Below are 19,037 nucleotides of genomic sequence, written 5' to 3'. Positions count from 1 at the left end.
GACTTAAATCCTCAATGGCGCTCTTACGCACTGCAGGGAGGATCTGGTTCCATTGGCCGAGGCGCACACACACACGCACACGCACGCCGACGCACTGACTTCTCCCCGCCTGCTTTCTTACACGAGGGAAAACACCCGCGCATCGTCGTGATTTATATATCATCGATTAATGAGAGTCGTTTAAGTGCGTCACACGAAACCGTTTTCTTTGTTTCTGTAGTTCGTCTCTCAAGGCAGGAGGGAACGTCCAATCCCATGTTAAATCTTAAATCATAATCTAGATGCATCACGTTAGGATACGTTAGGGGGAAAAAAGCAATAATTGAAAGCGATAAATATATTTATGTGATATATATAATCGGTATATGCATGCGAAATACGGTTGCTATTGCAAAGGAAGACGGAATAAAATAAATAAAAATACAATTTGACATGGCAGCTCAGACTGCGACATAACAATAAATGGCTTTTATGATTGCAATCCCTCATATTGTATCCGTACTAATAGCGATAATAACTATGTATCCACAATTATAATTGCTAACTAACAGCAATAGTCGTTGTGGATGGCAAAATAGTAAAATATTAAAACTATATTATTATATATTATTAAAATAAGTAGTATAGTCTGTAATAACGTTGTAATACGTAGTGAATTATAGTATCGTTCTATTTCATATATAGTTATGTCTATAATAAAACTGCGAACCAAATTCTAGAGTTACATACGATGGCATTTTAAAAGCAAGTAGCAGTATCACTGTCACGTGGTCACAATGATGAAGAGAAAAGCCTTGATTTGTATGCTAGAAAAGCATCAATATGTGACCATGGAAAATAGTCATGAAAATTAAAGAAATATATTTGCACCTAAATAATTGTTCAACGCCAAATACAAAATATATCCCCTTCTCTAAATGTCCTGTTCTGAAGACTCCGTTCAGGGTCAGTATTTGTTGGTTTGTCTGGTGGATACGTCTTATTGAGCACGGGCGTCATTTGCCTATTATGTGGTAAATAGCGCCGACCTGTGGAATAAGACAGATACCGCATGTCACTTTTAAAAATCTGGTTCCACAAGAATCACGACAGTCCATTCCACTGGTTTTGAATTACAGTGTAAATGAGGTGATTGTTTAAAAATAATTAAGTGAATAAACTAAAGCAGTGCTTTATTTGTAATAATGAAAGTTATTGACTACGACAGATGTTTTTAACTATCTAATTATATACAGCAAAAGAGGAGATAAGGTCAGATATGGTAACATATATAATTTTTAGGATGTTTTGGAGACAGAAGTAAGTTAGCTTTATCTTATAGACTTGGAGTCAGAGACTCGTTCTGTCCTCCCCGACTCCCCTATATGACCATTAGGGGCCGCTGCTGCTTCGTGTTTGAAGCACGTCCTATATCTCTCTTTGGAGCGTCTTGGTTCGTCTCTTGCTCAGTAAATAATACACTGTAACGTATTTAGAATTAAGAGGTTGGGTCACGCTTAAATCTGACCAGCATGAAAATAAGTGGGATCACTATATTTAGATAAACCACTCTGCTTCTCTGTGTTTTGTGGAAAGGTGTGGGACATAATAATATTATCTAGTGTGGTCCAGATGTGCAACACTTGTCTGGGTTGTTCTAGTATATTAGATTCCCATCCTTTGATTAAGAGGGGCACTGGGACGAACGATTGTTATTATGTCTAACTGTAACCCGTTCTGAACAGATGACGTCTTTTCAACTGTTTTCCGAGTGATACCTTTAATCCACCTCCAATGGGAATCATCATAAATTATAATAGAAACTGAATCTCGGTTGAATCGAAATGGAGTTGCATTTGGCTTCTTCATATATGACATTTCTCTTGTCTTCATGTTGATCAGGCAAACACATTTTAAGTTGAGCATGTGGTTGGCTGAGGTTCTCTCTTCTTCAATGTTCCTCTTCATTAGATGTTAGTTTAACTGGAGTTTGTGTAGATTCTAGTTGTGCAGCGTTTGTCTCTCCCCAGATGAGCCCCCACCTCTCGCCCAGGCAGATGGAAATGGCGGCAGCCGCCCACTCCAATAGGAAAAGAACGAGGATGTATTATGTCCAACAGTTATGACCAACCTTAACAAGATAACTTCTTAACAAGATAACTTAACTTTTTTTCTGATTCTGATTTGCTTTTCCTGAACATGATTTTGCCTTGTTGCTGATGACAAATATGCCTCCATATACATATCACTGATTCAAACAAATCTTTCATCCGGTCTGATGGGAGGGCACTTTACTGTGCCTGTTGCAATGAAAGAAATCCAGTTGTGAAAGAGCATTACAGCGCACAAAAATTTAACAGATACTGTGCTTCAATGCAGCTCTACTTGCTACATTTTATGGTCCTAAAATTGACATATAAATCTGTAATATTTTTCTCTTTTTAAGCATGAAGCATTACCTTGTGTTAAAGTACCTAGTTTGCATACGAAATGTCATCAGACAAGGGTTGTATGTGAGGTTTTATAACTTGTGTTGTGTATTAAAATGACTGAGCTGTCCATGTAGATTTTGTGAGCTGGTTTAGAAGGTGCTATCCTCAGTAATGCTCAGGAGAGCTGTTCCTGGATGCTTCTAGGGAAGCATCAGTTGAAATATTAAAGAAGGAGCTGAGCTAAAAGCCCTGCAGACATTCAGGGCTTTGGCATCACAATAAGTGGCTATCCATTTCATTGGGTCAAAAACAATTTGAATGAGAAATACAGAATTTATTTAAAAACACAGGGCATTTTCAAGACTGGTGCTTGAACCCAGCATAAAGAATACCACAAACAAATGAAATTGACAGGTACCAGAAATGATAAAACTTGCATTGTCAAAATAAATTGAATAAAAAAATGGTTGGTGCAGATTTAAGGAACATACATTTTATGTATTTAAGTATTTATTTGTGTATGTAGATTCTTATCTAGTTATTTAGTATCAGATGATTGGCAACTTTTTAACCAATCTTCCAACTCAATTACTATTTAAAAAATACTATACAATATCTATATCTGGATTCGCGTGATTCACTTGAGTGGGTGTTTACTATCATGTACAACTTTATTGTTGTGGCAACCCCAAAAGTAGCTCCCTTTGGCGTCAGAAACAATTTGAATGAGAAATACAGAATTTATTTTGAAACACAGGAGATTTTCAGGACTGGTACTTGAACCCAGCATAAAGAATACCACAAACAAATGAAATAGAAAGCTGGCTCCAAACGACAAAACTTGCATTGTAAAAATAAAATCGAATCAAAAATGGATGGTGCATATTTAAGGAACATACATTTTATTTATTGATGAATTCATTTGTGTCTTAGATGCGATCTAAGACACAGTGATCGAGTTATTTGGTATCAGATGCATGGCAACTTTCAACTCAATTGCTATTTCTAAATACTATATCTATATCTAGAGTCGTGTGATCCACTTGAGAGGGCGTTTTACTCTCGTGTTTGCATTAAAAACAACGGTACCAATGGCTGAATGGGTGATGAGGCACAGAATGGGCGTGGCTTAAGGTCACATGACTGCGATGGGGGGAATCCTGAAGAGAATCCACCAATCGGGAAGCCTGACTATTACGTTCACCTTCTCAGTTTACAAGTACCTCTTTCAATTGTTTTAAGAGGTTCTTAATTACTGAGTTGCAGTTCGAAATAAATACAGTTTTTAAACCCATTTTCATGATCACAACGTTAATATGTCATAGTTAATCTCGCCCATATGATTTTAAAAACAGGTACTGTATTTGTTCATGAAAAAAAGAAGTCAAGTCTTAAGTCTTCTCTTCGCACTGTTTTGCTGCACATTTGCATGCAACATTTTTCAAATCTGCAGGACATCGTCACCTCTCGAACTCATTCTCTCCTTACGCGGCTTGTTTGAAATCTTTTCGATTTAAAACTTCGATCGTTGGTGCTTTTGCACGTCTTCAAATTAAGACCGTAATCAATCAACTCGATTCCTTTCAAACTAACAATCGGGCACAGCATTTGAGCGCGTAATGTACGCCTGACGTCACTGGTAAATATAGCAAGATGCATCTCCTCCCACGTGAAATCCTGATCGCCAGATTTATATTTCCGCCAAGATTTGGGAAATTGAATGGGGTGCAAAATGCGTAATGTTTTATTTATACCCTTTAAAAAGTGGCCAGAGTTTTAAAGCAAAACTGGCGACCTGGTAGAACTTATTAAAATCTGCATTTCATTCTTTTACAGTGGCAGAGTGCTCTTTGCTGTCGTTTTGTTTTTGTTTTTAATGAGATATAAATCTATCTTTGCATTGTTTTGAAGCACGCTGCTGTGAGCCATTCAGCTGACCAGTTGGGGGTCGCTGAGGTAGTTTCTTATCATTCGTTTGAACTGGACACGCGGTCACGCCCGCTGGAAGGGGGCGAAACAGGAAGTACATAAGAGAGAGCTCTCCCGCCGTCATTCGTCTTGGCTCTGGGCAACCGTTCGCTGTGTCTGGGGGGATGGGGCTCTGCTGAGGATGAGAGACTCCACATATTTACTGCTTGGATAACTTCAATATCGCTCTTTTCCCTCTTCGGTTCCCATTCAAGCCTGCATCGACGGACGCTCTCCCACCACGGATGAGTTTAGATCGCGTTTAACGAACGTAAAGTGGAGTGTTTTTACGTCCACGGCTCGTTTGAAAAAGTCGACGACATGTATTCCCCCGCTGGAGGTAAGTAACGCTGCTAACATCATTCAGCTAGTCCACATTTACTCCAGTCGATTCAAACCGTCCACCGAGTGGATGTGTCTTTCTTTCTGTGTACATGCCATCGCGAACGCATCTTAATCCCCCGATTTCACTTGTAGTCTTCTCCTGGTCTTAAGTGGAGGCTTTAGAGGAGCAAAGCTTAGCTAGCGTGTTAGCCAAGTTAGCATCGACGATACCTCGTTTCTCTCAACTTGTGGTGATCTATGGGGGGCATTCCCGCAGCCCCCTCACATCTGTGGGACTTTATTTGCGTCGATGAATCCCTAGCACCGATGCGATACTTTTTATTCAGTTAAACTATCCGTTGTTCTAATCTCGCCGTCTTTGCTCCAGGTTAGTCAGCGACACCTTAGTGCAACTTAGTTTCACTCCGATCCTAACATTTAACTTGACTAATAGTTTGCAGTGAATATGAATCCTTGCTTGCATCTTAAAATGAACAATGGTTATAACAAACAGTCGTTATTATTCAATTCAATTAATTTCACCTTTCTTCACCTTTTGTCACTGTACTGTAGTAGAGTTAAAGTTGTTTGTACTTTTTACAATTAAGAAATCTCAGTTTTATTTTAAAATAAATATACAGTTTATTTTAGACTAACAGTCTCAAGGTAATTGGGTGGAACCATCTGAGAGATTGGCAGATTGTTGACCCCCATCTGTGTGTTCCATGATAAGAAGTTTGAGCAAGCTAGAGGAGACGAACTGGTGTAGTTCGTGGGTGCTGTGTTTTAATTCATCTCCACTGTATTTGCCTTTACACGGTTTCTAAAAAATGTAAAAATAAAAACGCTATAAATTTCCTCCCCAGCCATCGAGATGCCGGAGGGACCTCGCTCTTCTGGGTCAGCGAGTTCTGGTAAGAGTTTACCCATATTTGGACTCTCCTGACATGTTCCTACGTGGTGTCTTTCTGGCTTGAACTTCATTCTTCTACTGTGTTTGCTTGTAAACTGCTTGTGGACTGAGAGCATCATTCCACGTGCCATTATGATCAACAACCGTCCTTGATGCAGATTGCTGTCTTATTGTTTTCAGCAGTGTTGTTGGTGGCAGTGCTTCACACTGTTATCTCACTGCTAGAATGGTAACCCCTGAAGTCAGATGTGAGTTTCGCAGTATTCTCATTGAATGAACTGGGTCATCTGGTTGAATCTGGCTTCTAATGATTAATGGTGCACTTCCTGTTTTGGGCCTGGGTGGTGCCATGGCCTTCCACATGCTTTACTAGATGGATTTAGTTTTAGTCCAGTTCTTTATTTAGAAAAAAGTCTTGTAAGTTGCAGGCATTACTTTGTGTGATTGGGGATGTCCTGGGATATCCAGTGGGGGGTGGCACATTGGTCTGGGGGTGAAGCCCCTCCTTGATCGTTAACCGAGCAATCCCAAGTGAATGGCTCCCTTCAGCCAAAAGTGGTCAAACCAGAATCTGTGCAAAATACTGGCATTGACATGTAATGAGATAAACAGAACAAAAGAAAGGCATGTGATGGATTGAATCTTTAATCTGTGGTTAGGGTCTGAATGCAGGCCATTAACTGGCCATTTAGCATAACTGTAGTAGCTACTTACACACTACTTAACCTCGTCTGCAAGCACACAGAGCATTTTAGGCTGCAAACGTGCTCTCTGAAGAGTCACATTGCTCCAAACCATGGTGCAGCAGACTTCATTACAAGCAACTGGTAATGATAGCTCTCCACTTTTTGATAGAAGGCCTGAATTAATATTTGTATTGTGTTTTTTCTTCTTCTTTTTACCAGACCCACCATCATCCCCGGTTCCTGAGTATGTGTTCAAACCGCCATCGCGGCCTGACTTTGGCACCATGGGAAGGACAATCAAGCTACAAGCCAACTTCTTTGAGATGGAAATCCCCAAACTCGAGGTTTACCATTATGACATCGACATCAAGCCAGAGAAATGTCCCAGAAGGGTCAACAGGTATGTGTACTCGTGTCAGCCCTTTTCTCAGATTGTTCACCACATGTTGTTTACGCCGTCCTTTTTGTTTGCAGAGAAATTGTGGAGCACATGGTCCAGCACTTTAAAACACAGATCTTTGGAGATCGGAAACCAGTGTATGATGGAAGAAAGAACCTGTACACTGCTATGCCCTTGCCCATTGGCAGAGAGAAGGTCTGAATGTTCAACCTTTTACTTGGCATTGAAATAGTTGTTGTGGGAAAGTATTGTTTTTCCAAACTTATTTTCTGTCTTGTTTGATTAGGTGGAGCTGGAGGTGACAATTCCAGGGGAAGGCAAAGACCGCAGCTTCAAAGTGTCGATCAAGTGGGTGTCCTGCGTTAGTCTGCAGGCGCTGCATGAGGCCCTGTCAGGACGACTGCCCAGCGTCCCTTTTGAGACAATTCAAGCACTGGATGTGGTCATGAGACATTTACCATCCATGAGGTTAGTTGTTTTAACATACATTTCTCTATGTCAAGATGTGGTCTGGTGTCAATAGTCTTGTCAGGCGCAGTGGATAATACTGAAGTTGACTCTGAATTCCAGGTATACGCCAGTGGGACGCTCCTTTTTTACCCCCTCAGAAGGATGCTCCAATCCCCTTGGTGGTGGCAGAGAAGTGTGGTTTGGTTTCCACCAGTCGGTCAGGCCTTCACTTTGGAAAATGATGCTCAACATTGATGGTATTTTCCTCCCCAAAAATGTGACTTATGTACGCTTTCCTACCTTTTTCAAAAAGTATTTGTTTTTCCCCAGTTTCTGCTACCGCATTCTACAAAGCTCAGCCAGTCATCGAGTTCATGTGCGAGGTCTTGGATTTCAAAAGCATCGAAGAACAACAAAAGCCCTTAACTGACTCGCAAAGAGTGAAATTTACAAAAGAAATAAAAGGTAACTGCCATCTAATTGTTTAAATATGAATGTATCTGAACTTTTCTTTTTGTCAATATCTGGCCGTGGTCCTCTGCCTGAAACTTTCAAATGTCTTCCAGGTTTGAAGGTTGAGATCACTCACTGTGGACAGATGAAGAGGAAGTACAGAGTCTGCAATGTAACCAGACGACCAGCCAGCCACCAAACGTAAGTCCACTCTAAAATGCAAATATGAAAATGAGATTTGTGGATGTTTTTTAAAACTTCATTTCAGAGGAAAGTAATATAGATTTTGTGTTGTGATTCTTTAGGTTCCCCCTTCAGCAGGAGAACGGCCAAACCATTGAATGCACCGTAGCGCAGTATTTCAAGGACAAGTACAAACTCATGCTGCGATACCCTCACCTACCCTGCCTGCAGGTTGGACAGGAGCAGAAGCACACTTATCTTCCCCTGGAGGTGAGTGCTCACATTTCTGTCTATATCAGGTTAGAAATGTGCGTGCTCACATTTCTGTCTATATCAGGTTAGAAATGTGCAAGGGTCAAATTTAAGTCTCCAATTGGATCTTTTTTAGGTTTGTAACATTGTGGCCGGACAGCGCTGCATCAAAAAGCTCACTGACAATCAGACTTCAACCATGATCAGGGCAACAGCCAGATCGGCTCCGGATCGCCAAGATGAGATCAGTAAATTGGTGAGAACTCAATGCTTTTTTTTACTGTAGAATGATTGTATTTTTGGTTCTGACACTCCCTTACGTCATTCCAGATGCGAAGTGCCAACTTCAACACGGATCCCTACGTTCGTGAATTCGGAGTGATGGTGAGGGACGAGATGACGGAAGTCAACGGCAGAGTTCTCCAAGCACCTTCTATCCTGTATGGAGGCAGGGTATGTGGAAAAGTTTTCACCAAATTCATCCAAGTTATTACTGCAAGCACATTGCATGACTGTCTGACTGATTTCAGAACAAAGCAATAGCTACTCCCATCCAAGGGGTGTGGGACATGAGGAACAAGCAGTTCCACACTGGCATCGAGATCAAAGTGTGGGCCATCGCATGTTTTGCACCGCAGAGGCAATGTACAGAAATCCTGCTCAAGTAAGTGATATGGCATATGTGTGATAATGTCTATACTTGTGTACACAGACAAGCAATTCATCCACGTTTGAGCCCATTAGTAACCTGACTCTCCTTTATCTCAGAGCTTTCACAGACCAACTTCGTAAGATTTCCCGTGATGCAGGGATGCCCATCCAAGGTCAGCCTTGCTTCTGCAAGTACGCTCAGGGGGCAGACAGCGTGGAACCCATGTTCCGACACCTCAAGTACTCGTACCAAGGCCTCCAGCTGGTTGTTGTCATCCTGCCAGGAAAGACTCCTGTTTATGGTAAGATCAGAAAACTGCTACCAGTGATAAAGAGCTGAATTTAACTGACTCGTCTTCTGTTTATTTAGCTGAAGTCAAGCGTGTTGGAGACACGGTCCTCGGCATGGCCACTCAGTGCGTGCAGGTCAAAAATGTACAGAAGACGACTCCCCAGACTCTGTCGAACCTCTGCCTGAAGATCAATGTCAAGCTGGGCGGCGTCAACAACATCCTCCTCCCGCAGGGCCGGTAGGTTCACATTTTACCCGTCCAGAGCCAAAATATTCATCGCTACAAAGATGGTAATTGTGTGGATTGTTTTGCCAGGCCTCTGGTGTTTCAACAGCCTGTGATCTTCCTTGGCGCCGACGTGACTCATCCACCTGCAGGAGATGGAAAAAAGCCTTCGATTGCTGCTGTAAGATCAGTCACATGAATGTAACATGTTTCAGATGTACTGTAGTGTGGAGCTAAGCTAATATGCAACGTCTTTGTAGGTCGTAGGTAGCATGGACGCCCACCCCAGTCGGTACTGTGCCACAGTACGAGTGCAGCAGCACCGCCAGGACATCATCCAGGACCTGGCCACCATGGTGAGAGAGCTGCTGATTCAGTTCTACAAGTCCACCCGCTTCAAGCCCACCAGGATCATCTACTACCGGGACGGCATCTCCGAAGGCCAATTCCATCAGGTGACAGATCAGATCCGATCAGGCGCTCTCTAACAGTGTTTTTTCAGAACTGAATTAGCATGTTCTCCTCTACAGGTACTTCAACACGAGCTGTTGGCCATTAGAGAGGCCTGTATCAAACTGGAGAAGGACTACCAACCTGGTATCACCTTCGTTGTGGTTCAGAAGAGACACCACACCAGATTGTTCTGCACTGACCGCAATGAGAGGGTAAGTAGTTGCTTCCATCTCAGTTTAGGGCTTCAGATTAGGAGTAGCTGTCTTGCCTTTGCCGATGTAAGGGGTTGATTTTAATGTTTGTTTTCAATGTCTGAAGGTTGGGAAGAGTGGCAACATTCCTGCAGGCACTACAGTGGACACCAAAATCACCCACCCTTCAGAGTTTGACTTCTACCTTTGTAGTCACGCCGGTATTCAGGTAAGGCTGCTTTGAGGTCATTACTGAAATTTTGCTAGAATTATACTGCTTTTTAATGATAATATTTTGTTCGAACGTCATACGTGTGGTAAGAATTGGATAACAATATTCATTGTTACATTGTAACCGCCAAATCCTGTTGTCAACAGCTCACCCTAGAACCTGACTGACACATGTCACCGTATAAACCTTTGCATCACATGTCTTAACCTCTGCAGGGCACCAGCAGGCCGTCTCACTACCACGTGCTCTGGGACGACAACCACTTCTCCTCAGATGAACTGCAGGTCCTCACCTACCAGCTGTGCCACACGTATGTGCGCTGCACTCGCTCCGTTTCCATTCCAGCACCAGCGTACTACGCCCATCTGGTGGCTTTCCGAGCTCGCTATCACTTGGTGGACAAAGAACATGACAGGTACGTGTTTTTAAAGTTGCTATTTGTCATGTTTAAATTAGTTTAGATTCAAAATGGGATGTGCCTCCTTCTAGATGCCATAAAAGCAGCTCTGAATTTCAGCGTGGTGAGATGGGCTGAAGTCATGTCATCAGACGTTGTTTACATTCCTGACACTTGTTTTAGTCAACCATGGCCCTGGCTAAATGGTCTGGCTGCGTTCAGGAATCCTCTGTACTTCGAATGCTGGTTTTGTATGAAGGCTAATGTTGTCTTTTCTGCTCTCACAGCGCTGAGGGAAGTCACACGTCAGGCCAGAGCAACGGTCGAGACCACCAGGCGCTGGCCAAAGCCGTGCAGATCCATCAGGACACCCTGCGCACCATGTACTTTGCCTGAGAGCTCAAGTCGCCGTGGGTGAGACCCACTGATGGGACACACTACCCTTCGCCGTTAGCTGTAGTGTCACAGTGGTTTTATCATCATCATCATCTCACTCTCCTGCATGCCAACACTTGTACTTCAGACACGAACAGGGGAAACTCCCAAATCACAAGAACCAAAAACTGGACTGGAAAACGTTGTTAAATTCCTGTTTTTCGCTGTAGTTTTGTTCATCAGAACCTATGAAACCATACAAGAATCATGGATTTCTTACCTGACCAGTACCACCGCGGTTTGTTTGTAATTTTGAACAAACCCACAACGCCCCCCCCGTCGCCGGTCACCACAATGGTCACAAGTGTGTGTCTTCACTTACAAACATTATTTATCAGCCAACGGAAGCAAAGTGCACTGACAAAGCATGGGTACTTGAATCAGGACTAAAGTACTTAACACGTTCAGGATTGGTTGACCTTCACATAGGGCACTATGTGATGAAAGTGCCATTTGTTTTAAACCGACTCTGTTCTCATTTCTGTAAGTCTCGAACCATGTCACCTGCGTCTGTTGGGTTTCAGTATTTGTCCTTCATTTACACAATTGCATTTAATGCCAAATCTGTCAAAGCGCAGAAGCGGCGAAATTGACTCTTGAACCAACATTTAGTTCTTTCCGCGTATATTATTCTTGTAGCTTTTGAAAGAACTCCTTTTTTTTCCTCTCCTGTTCAGCCCTGTGCAGGAAACACGATTGGGACTGGCTCCCAACAAGGATATCTTTTTATGTTCAACCTTGAGCCGCGATCATGACACATGATGTAGAAATCAATGTAGAGGAATAATGAAATCATTTTTTTGCTCACTTCTCTTTTCTCGTCTTTTAATTTCAATCATATTGGTAAAATAATATGCATGTAGAGTGTGTTGCCGTTTTTACTTCATACGTTTTAATGTAAATAGCAGAAGGCTAGTGTTTTTTTTTTTTGGTCCTTAGATTGTGTGTATGTGTGGGGTTTCCAAACGCAGGCTCTTGGTACAAAATGGCATCGCCTGTATGACTTTTTGAGCCAACTGATTTTAATACCCCCCCCAAAAAAACTTCATTTTTATTGTTTGTTCCATGATCTAAGAGCAAACATTGTGGTTTGTGCACACAAAAGTTTGAGTTTTCTATAACAGATGTGGTATATTTTGCATAATGACGACATCCAAATGAGATTTTTCATAATGACGGCCCTTTACAGTCAAAATGCATCATTATTTGTACACTGATCAGATGAAAAAAAAAACATCCATTTTGCCTTTAAATGACCGGCAACGGTCTGACTAATAATTCCATATATTTCTAAATAACCCGGTGTACATTTACTACCAAGCAGGCCGGCGAATGTTTCTAGTTTTTCTAACTATGCAGAATTTATAACAAAGAGATTTAGGAGAGAGGCGTCTCATTTTTAATCATTTGTACCAGGTTGATAATCAGGGCTCTAGCCTTGTTTTTATTTTTATTTTATCCGCTCGCTGTATTCAGTAGCGTTTCTTAGTTCTATATTGTCTTTCTGTTTATGGAGAAGCCCTGTACGATTTCAATTGGATTTTAAGAATCTCATTGGCACAGCGTGTTTCCAAAAGCCCGCAAGTCTCCTGCTGTTATATATATGCCTGTAGCATTCGTTTCTTCAAATCGAACCCCAAATCGTACACTGGTGACGGCAGGATCATTTTTCTATTAGACGCGTCCTTTCGTAACCCGCTTTTTTTTCCATAGCCAAACAAGATTATAAATGTCAAATATTCGCAGACATAGAAGCACAATGACACATTTGAGGTGCTATTCGTTTTCAGTCAAAGCCTCACTGGACTGTATCTCATGGCTTTCTAAGAACAATGTTGGGCGGAATGTGCTTAAGGAATCTCTTGACAAACCTGGCTCGCCCCTCCTCCTCCCCCCCACACCCCGCCTTTTTTCAACCTTTTGTAGTCGTCTCCTGTAAAGCAGCTAGAAATCCGACTGACTGTGTTTGTGGGGCATTCTGAAAAATCATGTACTTGATATTTACTGTTGATGTCAACGTTGTTCCTCGGTGCTGGTCTCACAACGTGTAAATTTGGATGCACTTTTGATAGCAGAACACTTAGCATGGATGTGTGTTCCCCTGTAGAGAACGGGAGCGGCCATATAGTGCGACACTGGTGTAATTGTGTGGAAATGGCCGCGTGTTCTACCTCTTGTTACCTGTAAAAGTGTAATGGTAACATCACACCGCTGGCCATTTCCGTATAATTACCCCTGCTATCTGCTCTACCTACCCAATTGGCATTGTTAGGAGTCTTGCATTGACTGCGGAGGTTTCAAATTAAAACGCTTGGTTTGCATCATTTTTCTGTCTTTCACAATTTGCTCTGTCGAGAATATTTGTTTGTTCGTTTAGATAACAGAACTGCGCATCCTATTTGTGTTTATTTATACTCCCATCACTTTCATCTGTTTGAATCCTATGCACCGGTGAAAAATCTGACGTCTGGCACCTTAAGTTTCACCTCATGACGCAAGGTTCGCATCTACGTTGAACCCAAACATAGTCAGAACTCCTCTTCATCCACGAGACTGTCGATGGCAACGATCGTATTTAAAAAAAAAAAAAAACGCACAACCATTTACAAATAAAAAGCACAACTCTCCACAATAAGCTGGTTTTTGCAACTGCGCTAGCATGGCTATGAGGAGCTTATTAGGATTTTTTAAATGTAGCCGAGATGATCGCACACTAACCAAAGTAACCCCTCGAACTCGACCTTACTAAAGTTATAAAAATAGGAAGTGGCTGCCTATCTAAAAATCACTGCTGATAGAAATGTCATTATTTTGATGCCTGAGACAGTTATTGATACTAAGGGTGTTTTTACGTTTGTTAGTTACAGGCTCGGACACAAAAAGTGGTTCTATAATTTTGGTTAGCTTTAATCGGATATGAAGTAAGAAGAGTGAGATACTTTCACTTCACTTGACGAATTAGAACCTGATCTTCTGCCAAAACATTTAGACTTTCATTACCTCAGAAATAACTAGCGTGCATTCATCGAGTTAGTACCATGGTTGGTTTGTATTTGTTACTCTTTTTTTCATGTTCATACAAACTATAATAGCACCTTATATTACCAGAACGACCTGTTGTAGATGCAGACAATTAAAAAGAAAAAAAAACTGTTGCACTAAAACCTAAATGGACTTTGTGACGTTCGGGCTGCATCTTTTCCTCAGTGATGATCTGTTGGCTTTTTAGTCTACGAAGTTTTCAAACATGTAGCTGCCCGGTTTGTGTCGCTTGTGTTCTAGCAATGCTGCGTTACAATGCAACAGCTGTCGAAACCAGCTGATTGACACTGTGGACGTTGAGCTGTCTGTGAGCTGTGATGCCAAAGTGCTGTGTGAAGATGCAAGTTTATATCTTAAAAACAAAAAAAAGGAAGAAAAAAACAGGATTCTGTGTCATTGAGAAGTCATCTGTACAGACATTCATGAATGTGTGTGGAACAAAATAATAAAAAACAAAAAGCACCAGCTCAGATAAGTGTGAGGTTCGCATTTCATTTGTTCACTCAAATAATGATCTAAATGAATGTTTTAACATCTGATCTGGAACCTTAATGATTTTTTTTAATGCCAGAGCTGACTCTAATATTAAGTTTGTTGCTAGAAAGGAATGTACTGACTCATGTTGGAGCCTTGAAGTCCCAAATTAAGTTTAAAAAAAATAGTTGCAAGTTAAATGTTTCATCTAAGTGTTTTTTTTTCCCAGTTGAAGCTTAATAGTCAGCGAATGCACCATTGGCTGTGTTTAATGGGCCGTTGAATTCTGCATTTTGTTTAGCTGAAGCTTTTATTCAAAACGTCTTGTAGTCGAGCAACTAGACTCTGTGGTGTCCAAACTGTTCCACAAAGGGCCGCAGTGGGTGCAGGTTTTTGTTCCACCTTGTCTTTGCAGGGTTTCCGCCAGGATTTGTTTGAAACATTTGAAGATGGGAAAGTTTTGACATTTACTGAATTGATGACAATAAAAACAGCTGTCCATATGTCCTGCCAGAATGCATGACTCGAGTTCTGCAAGCAATGGACTTCTGTTATTCTCTTTCTTTCTGTTTTTTTTTCTTGGAAAAATACGCCAATTCCACCTGCTGCGTTTGGTGTTACCAGTTTCTATGGATGTTGTCAATACGCTTAATTCCATGAGGGTTCATATTTAAAAAGAGCACGTTTTCTGATGGAGTGGCGGCTCTCATTTAAGATGTGGCGGTGCAAACCCTGCCGTGTCTTTGGAGTGCAGTCAGTTTATTGCCAGTCAGGTGTTGCTTGTTTCATTTGCAACCTCATTGGTTAAGCAGTGTGATGGTTGGAACAAAAACCTGCACCGGCCCAGCCCTTTCAGTACGGGCTTGTATGCCCCTGATAGAGTGAGAGTTAACCTAAGGATCTTTGCTTTATCCTTGAACCTCTGCTGCATTTTGAACCTGCTCCCACACACCTGAGTCTGTATTTGCATTGTCAAGTCATAGAACATGTACAACTCCTCATGGTAATCCAGAACAAATGCTAAACTTAATTTTGGGCCGTAAACCGCGATAATTACAGGTCTCATATAAATGCACATAATCACCTTAGAGTCGCTGTTTTTGGTTGGACGTAACCTCACCAAGGCCAGCGGATGAAATGGCTGAAGACATAAGCTTTTGTGTTGGTGATGGACTTGCTGATGTCTCACGCATAAGCAAGGGTATAAATATATATCTATGGAACCCTGTACAGTAATCTTTGCCTAGTAGAGTAGGAGCTATATTCCTTTAACCAAATAACAATGAATGTACTCAAACCGTGTGTGGTTTTCGTCAATAGATCCCTCAAGTAGGTTGGTTTGACTCTCATGTACAGCCATTTCTTTTTCTTGGTGTTCTATCTGTAGACGGAACTTATTATTTGGAGTTTTTGTTTTGTTCAGAAGACGCCTGCGTTGGCTTGTTGGATTACAAATCTGGAATTCTTGACACTGGCTCGGATTAAGTAGCGTGGTTGGGGTTTTGAAAGTGTGTTGTCGTTGACCCGCTGTGACCATTTGCTGTTAGATTCGGCTTCCTGTCCTGTTGTTGTGGATTTTTCTGCCGCAATTTCTTAAATTCTTTTCTTATCCTGCTACTTCCTCCTCCCTGAGGCAAGACCAGTCTTTTTATCTGATTTGTCTTTGGCTAGAAGTCAGCTATGTTGTGTGCAGATATGCATTTGAGTCTTGCTCTCCAACTTGAATATTTTATTTCCCACGATCCGTTTGGTTGGGTTCTGCGGTCTCCCTTGAGGATGTGTCTGTCACTGCGACTTGTCTCATGGCAGGATGGTAGTTCATCTACGATGCAACAATCGCTTTGATGTAGATGTTAGAAGAAGCGTGTTTCATTGCTTTTTTTCTTGGACCTGTATTTTTTTTTTCCGATCACATTCACCTACAACCAGATAAACATGTTATGTCCAATCCTCATAGCTGTCCATGTGAACACAGCCACATTGAGTAAACCTGAATTTGTGCAACACTTATCAGCCCTAGTCTTCTCTGACTTCGAGAGCATGTATTGCCTCGTAGGTATTGGCCTAAATCCAAGACTTGTAGACATCAAAGCAACATGAATCGGCTTGGAATGAAACCTACCTCTCGCTCAACACAAAACCCACCATTCGTAATGTTGTAAATCCAGATTTGTACGCAAACACTTTGTAATTTATGGCTGGTTGTTTTGACTTTTAAGGGACCAAATTCGTTCGGGTTTGCTTTGTGGCATTAAATGGTGCCAACGATTCTGAAGCGCAGCAATAATTTGGGATTTCGCGTCTCGTCTTAGCACAAGTAGAAGCAACAGAGCAACCGTTGACGTGCTCAAACAGGCCAATGTTGAAAGCGCGCCGCAATAAAGTCACGATAAAACTGCCAAGAGAGAGAACCCAGGCGACGTTTCCAGCCAGCGGTCATTAAAGCATTACAAAGGGAACAGTTGCTCTTGAACACAGTTAAACTGCAAAAGGTACCGTGTTGTTTTTACCTCGAGCGGGAATCTGTTTGTGCCTTTTGTCGAACCCCTTTCTGCTTTTTCCAGTTTTCTATCTCGCACTCAAAATTCTTTTTCCAAACACAATCTGCTGCACGAGAAAGCGACTCCCGTTGATGATTTTCATGCAACTTTGTGTCAAGATGCTGCGAAGAAAGATCAGTATTTGTGTTTTGCACTTTCAAAGCAGTCTGAAAATAAGTCGCCTGATAGGGCAGTGACAAACAACGAAAAAAAAAAAAAATCCCAACGAGGTATTTTAAGCTATTGATAGGGATTATACGGAATAATGTCTTTTGAAGAGCTTTTCTAAAAAGTTTGAGATATATAAATATATATATTTACATTCATGAAGTACCTCATAAGCCTGAAATATGCTGCATTGACTTTTCTTCTTTGGTGTACTTCATATTGTCTGACAAATATCTAATCCTGTTTGGGAGGTTTGAATGTCACAGTTTGTGCACGTGCTGTTACACCTTGTGGCCATACAGTAACACGTCATTTATGCAATTTGTAGCGTCACTGGATTACTCTCGGAGCTGTAGCTGCATTATTTGTCTTGTCTTTTTCGTATTGCCAAAAATCTAAAAATGTAGTTTACATGCACCGTCACCCCCCCTCCCCGCCCTCTCCACCAGCCCTGAGCTGGACTACGACTGTTGACTCGGGTATCGCCGTTTAAAAAGGGCTTTATCTGATCACCTGCACCTTTGTCTTAACAAAACCTTCAACTTTTATTTAGAGGTTCTGAATTGGCCTTAAAGCAAAAAAAATGTGCACCACCATGATTTGAATCCCAAATTCACGCCATCTACCTCCTGTGAATGTAGGAGCTGTCCTGGAGTGTAGTGTTGAAATCCACGCCCATCTACCAAGTCGACAATCATCTCCTGATGTCAACCCTTGAATCTGATCCCAGGACACTCTCTATTTATCGCTCCTTTGCTCTCTCTCTAGCTTAGCGAAGTGACCAAAGTCTTTTGTGAAAAGCACAGCTGCGTGAATTCAAGCCTCCCTGCGTTATTTTTATTTTTTCCTTTTATTTAAACCACATGCCAAAACTGAATTTTGCGGTCATTCCTGTTCTGGTGAGGGTCTTTGCAACGCTGAGTTCATCCTCTGCTAAGATCATTGTCTGTGTTGTCGTTGTAAAGTTGTAAGCTTTGGTTTCTGTTTTCCATTTCCTTATTTTGTTAACAAGTTTGCTTTCTAAAATATGCTGTAAACCCTGTTAGGACATAATGTGAATACATATCACTTAATATAGTTCACTCGGTTTGCTTGACTGTAAGTTGCGTTAATCAATAAAATGTTTTAAAGTTTGACACCATTTTCTTGACTTTGTTTTTTCTTTTATTTTAACAAATAATCAACCACCTTTTTAATCACATGACACGGATTAGCCTTAAGCCAAATAATTGTTTGAGTGGAGGTGCCACCTCTTCCTTAAAGAGTCACGTGATTTAGGCAGTGTATAACAAGGTCACGTCCTTGGACCCAAATGTAGATGGAAATGACATGGGAAAGTGCCAAAATGAAGGAAGAAATTAGAAGAGAAAAAAAAAGCATATCAAACTACAAAGAAAAAGGTTTTACAAAGAAAATAATAGCAATATGAACAAAAAGCAAAATTACTAGTGGTGGGACTTAGTTAATTACAATGTTATTACGACAACAAAGAAATTAATTTAATTTTACAGTTTGCTCTTCAGACAACAGGGAACCTTTGTAAGTGCAGGAGTTCCTGGTCCACTTATCCCACTGATGCACAAGACACGTGGCAGCTAGGATGATAACAACAAACATGGAGGAATCCCTGAACAAAAGCAAACAAAAGCATCTGTTTGCTTTGGTTCAGGGATGTTTTTCACCACACAATGGCCAGGGTTTCCACTACTCTGTACTTGAAATTCTTATACAAATATTTTCAAGACATTAAAAGAGCTTTAGTTTAAATAAGAAGATATGAAAACTTGAATGTAGTCACCATCGTGATTTATTGTGCTATTGTCAAACTGATGCAAAATAAACAATGTTTAATCGAATCCCACCCCTAAAAATGACACATTGTGGAGAGCTGGGAGA

At 41.3% G+C, this 19,037-nt stretch overlaps 1 protein-coding gene across 1 annotated transcript; it reads left to right on the top strand.

The window, feature by feature from the left end:
- The first annotated feature begins 4,325 nt into the window (after window positions 1–4,325).
- On the top strand, window positions 4,326–17,819 carry ago2 (argonaute RISC catalytic component 2). Its single transcript, XM_053862066.1, has 20 exons — window positions 4,326–4,719; window positions 5,570–5,617; window positions 6,522–6,702; window positions 6,777–6,897; window positions 6,989–7,170; window positions 7,273–7,409; window positions 7,483–7,617; window positions 7,719–7,806; window positions 7,911–8,058; window positions 8,177–8,296; window positions 8,371–8,493; window positions 8,571–8,704; window positions 8,809–8,993; window positions 9,062–9,221; window positions 9,300–9,390; window positions 9,470–9,664; window positions 9,740–9,874; window positions 9,981–10,082; window positions 10,301–10,500; window positions 10,770–17,819. The coding sequence occupies exons 1-20, from the start codon at window positions 4,701–4,703 to the stop codon at window positions 10,876–10,878; spliced, it is 2,613 nt and encodes an 870-aa protein (XP_053718041.1). The 5' UTR covers window positions 4,326–4,700; the 3' UTR covers window positions 10,879–17,819.
- The last annotated feature ends 1,218 nt before the right edge of the window (window positions 17,820–19,037 follow it).

The sequence above is a fragment of the Synchiropus splendidus genome, chromosome 4, assembly GCF_027744825.2.
Source record: "Synchiropus splendidus isolate RoL2022-P1 chromosome 4, RoL_Sspl_1.0, whole genome shotgun sequence".
In the NCBI taxonomy this organism is placed as follows: Eukaryota; Metazoa; Chordata; class Actinopteri; order Syngnathiformes; family Callionymidae; genus Synchiropus; species Synchiropus splendidus.
The sequence above is the reverse complement of the archived record's forward strand: the minus strand, read 5'-3'. Positions and strand labels throughout refer to the sequence as shown.

Excerpts from the sequence above, each read along its gene's own strand:
- ago2 (XM_053862066.1), top strand. Across the intron at positions 8,059-8,176 it reads ACACTTATCTTCCCCTGGAG|GTTTGTAACATTGTGGCCGG; the intron begins GTGAGTGCTCAC and ends GATCTTTTTTAG. Across the intron at positions 10,083-10,300 it reads GTAGTCACGCCGGTATTCAG|GGCACCAGCAGGCCGTCTCA; the intron begins GTAAGGCTGCTT and ends TAACCTCTGCAG.